Source organism: Montipora foliosa, chromosome 13 (genome assembly GCF_036669935.1).
Source record: "Montipora foliosa isolate CH-2021 chromosome 13, ASM3666993v2, whole genome shotgun sequence".
NCBI lineage: Eukaryota > Metazoa > Cnidaria > Anthozoa > Scleractinia > Acroporidae > Montipora > Montipora foliosa.
The window spans coordinates 40,713,083-40,715,582 of record NC_090881.1 but is presented as its reverse complement, the minus strand read 5'-3'; the positions used below and the strand labels follow the sequence as shown (position 1 = coordinate 40,715,582).

At 40.4% G+C, this 2,500-nt stretch overlaps 1 protein-coding gene across 5 annotated transcripts in view; it reads right to left on the bottom strand.

The window, feature by feature from the left end:
- LOC137982371 (fibroblast growth factor receptor 3-like) overlaps positions 1-2,500 on the bottom strand; it is a 52,848-nt gene that overhangs the window by 5,424 nt on the left and 44,924 nt on the right. For all 5 annotated transcript variants that reach the window (XM_068829482.1, XM_068829483.1, XM_068829481.1 and 2 more), the window contains 3 exons: positions 1,266-1,388; positions 462-532; positions 1-14 (listed from right to left, as the gene is read on the bottom strand). The exon at positions 1-14 is cut by the window's left edge and continues 27 nt beyond it. In XM_068829482.1, the coding sequence (XP_068685583.1) occupies positions 1-14; positions 462-532; positions 1,266-1,388 (208 nt within the window). The remainder of the gene's footprint in view (positions 15-461; positions 533-1,265; positions 1,389-2,500) is intronic.

Below are 2,500 nucleotides of genomic sequence, written 5' to 3'. Positions count from 1 at the left end.
CTCCAAAGCTCCATCTATAAAAATAACGAACAAGAATAAGATATTTAATGTGCTCAGTAGCATCAATCACTTTATCACCCCTGTCTTTGGTCTATTCTGCTCTTATGAAGATTCTGAAGGGTACACTCCTTGCTTCATAAAAAATGTTGAAATATTCTTAATTCGTCATTATTTATGCTACGAGAATGACATTACCATCATTTTAATGCTTCTTGAAATGTAGTTTTGAATGTGACGTTCTGCAAGCAAAAACAGGTGGTCCTATTCCAGAGGTTCAAGTTACAAGGGATTTGAGATCTTTCTAAATTTTTTTCGAGATAAAGTTTCTGCTAAACTGTGTCGGTGTTTAGACAAAGCATGGTATAAAATCGTAGCATAGTATAAAATCAAAACATATGTATATCAAAATCGAACATGCGCGAGTGTACAAATGATGCGATGGTGTGAGTGCGTAAACTTACACATCACTCTTGGTCGTGTAGGTTCCAAACATGAGAGCTTCGTATGCCGTCCATTTTACAGGAAGGCGGCCCTAGTGGTTGCAGGAAAAGAAAACATTTAAACTATTAATCGTCATTCATAAAGATACAGGCTTCATGCTGAAAGAAGACAAAACATATTGGCATTCTTTGCTAATACTTTCCCTCTTTTCTTTAAGAATCTGTCCCTGGATTTGACGCTTCCATTGTTTGCTTCAGCAACGCTGCCATGTTGGTGGAGCCTAAAGAATTGTCATAATTTTCTTTTATTTATACCACCAGCACGGGAGCGATATAAATTTTGGTAATGTGCTCCAAAGAAACAGACCCATGCAAATCGGGAGCAGAACGTTGTTGTAGGGACTTCATATGTGATACCTGACATTCCGAATATCACCGAATCGAATGTTTGAATTGTTGAATTGTAGGTTTGAATAGCTAAATTGAATGTTTGAATTGCCCAATGCACCTTTGAATTTTGACACTAAAAACGTGCCATACTCAAAAAGTCGGGTATTTTTGGGCTTTTTCCTTGCGGGTTTTGTTACAGTCCTTGCTACTCTTTAAGTAGAACAAGATCAGGCTTTTTCAATATCTCCCCTCTGCAGCGATTTCATCGTTTACCTACCATGCAAGCTTTTCAATTCGTTTAATTTCATGCACACGGTTTGACAGCTACAAACACAGGCCACCCGCTTATGAATTTGTTTACATTTTCTGAAGGAACGCAAGTTTCCATTTGCGTTGCAGTCTGTGCTCTGCCCTCTCAGTGTTTCTTCAGTATACCTTTGTCTTTCTTTCATAAATGTTTTCTTGGCGCACATCTCTAGCCATTCCAAAGTCTGTCACTTTACAAGTCTCTCTTTCTCCAACCAGCACATTACGAGCGGCAAGATCTCTATGAATGATCTGCGGTAGAAAACAGTGTCAATGACGCAAGACTTTACAACTTTGTAACTTTACTACTACTACGGCTCTTTTCATCTTTACAGATGGTCAAAGCAGCTTGGAAGCAATGACTTACTTAAGGTAAATTCGTATAGTGCTACTAATGGTAGAATTTCTTTGAGTCTGCCACACGTGATCCTTGGGAAAAGCTGATCCATCAGAACTATGCGCTGGTACAGGAAATCGTAAGTAGACCGTACAGTTCGTTGATGTCAGGGTGGCTTGTAGCTTGGAAACTGAATAATTAATTACAGTAATTGAGAGAATCTAGTGTGAAAAGTGGTTGTCTTTTATGAGAGTGCAAAACATCTCCTGGTGGGATCACCAAACCAAGAAACAAATATATGAGGACATTCCCCGGATATCAACCATCCTCGCACAGAGAAGGGCACGCTTCGCAGGCCACTGAGCTTAAGCACAGGACCAACCAGTTTCGAGGGTGATATCCTGGAGACTCCCGTGCTCCAACAGAGGGAGGCGACCTTTCACCTACATGGACGTTGTGGCTCGGGACTTGAATCTTTCAGTAGATGACATATGTAGCCTGATGAAGGAAAAGGAACTCTGGCGTTCTCTTGTTCAATCCATCTCGACCACGGTCGACAGACAGACAGACAGACAGACAGACAGACAGATAGATAGATAGATAGATAGATAGATAGATAGTCCCTGGTTCAACTTCCCAGCTACACTTGTAAATATACAACTGGTTTGCCTCCGGCCAGTTGGGATTCTTAACAGATGTTGTTGTTCTGTTCTGTCGTTTCGTTGTGTTTTATTGGCCCTGAAAAGCCCCTATGGGGAGCGGTCAATTAAGTATGTATTGTATTGTATTGTATAGATGTTACTTACGGAAAACCTCCCTGTTGCTTTGGTCAAACGTCTGGTACTGTCATCAGAAAGCTGTACTTTCTTTTAACTACCATACTAAAATTTCTCGAAGAAAGTCACTTCATTCCCTCAGCACTTTACCGGCAAAATTCATTGTATGAAACATAGTTGCCATACCATTCGTTGCTAAGGCAACAGAGAGTTTGCTGGAGCTGAAAATATCAGCGATTAAATGATAAGCC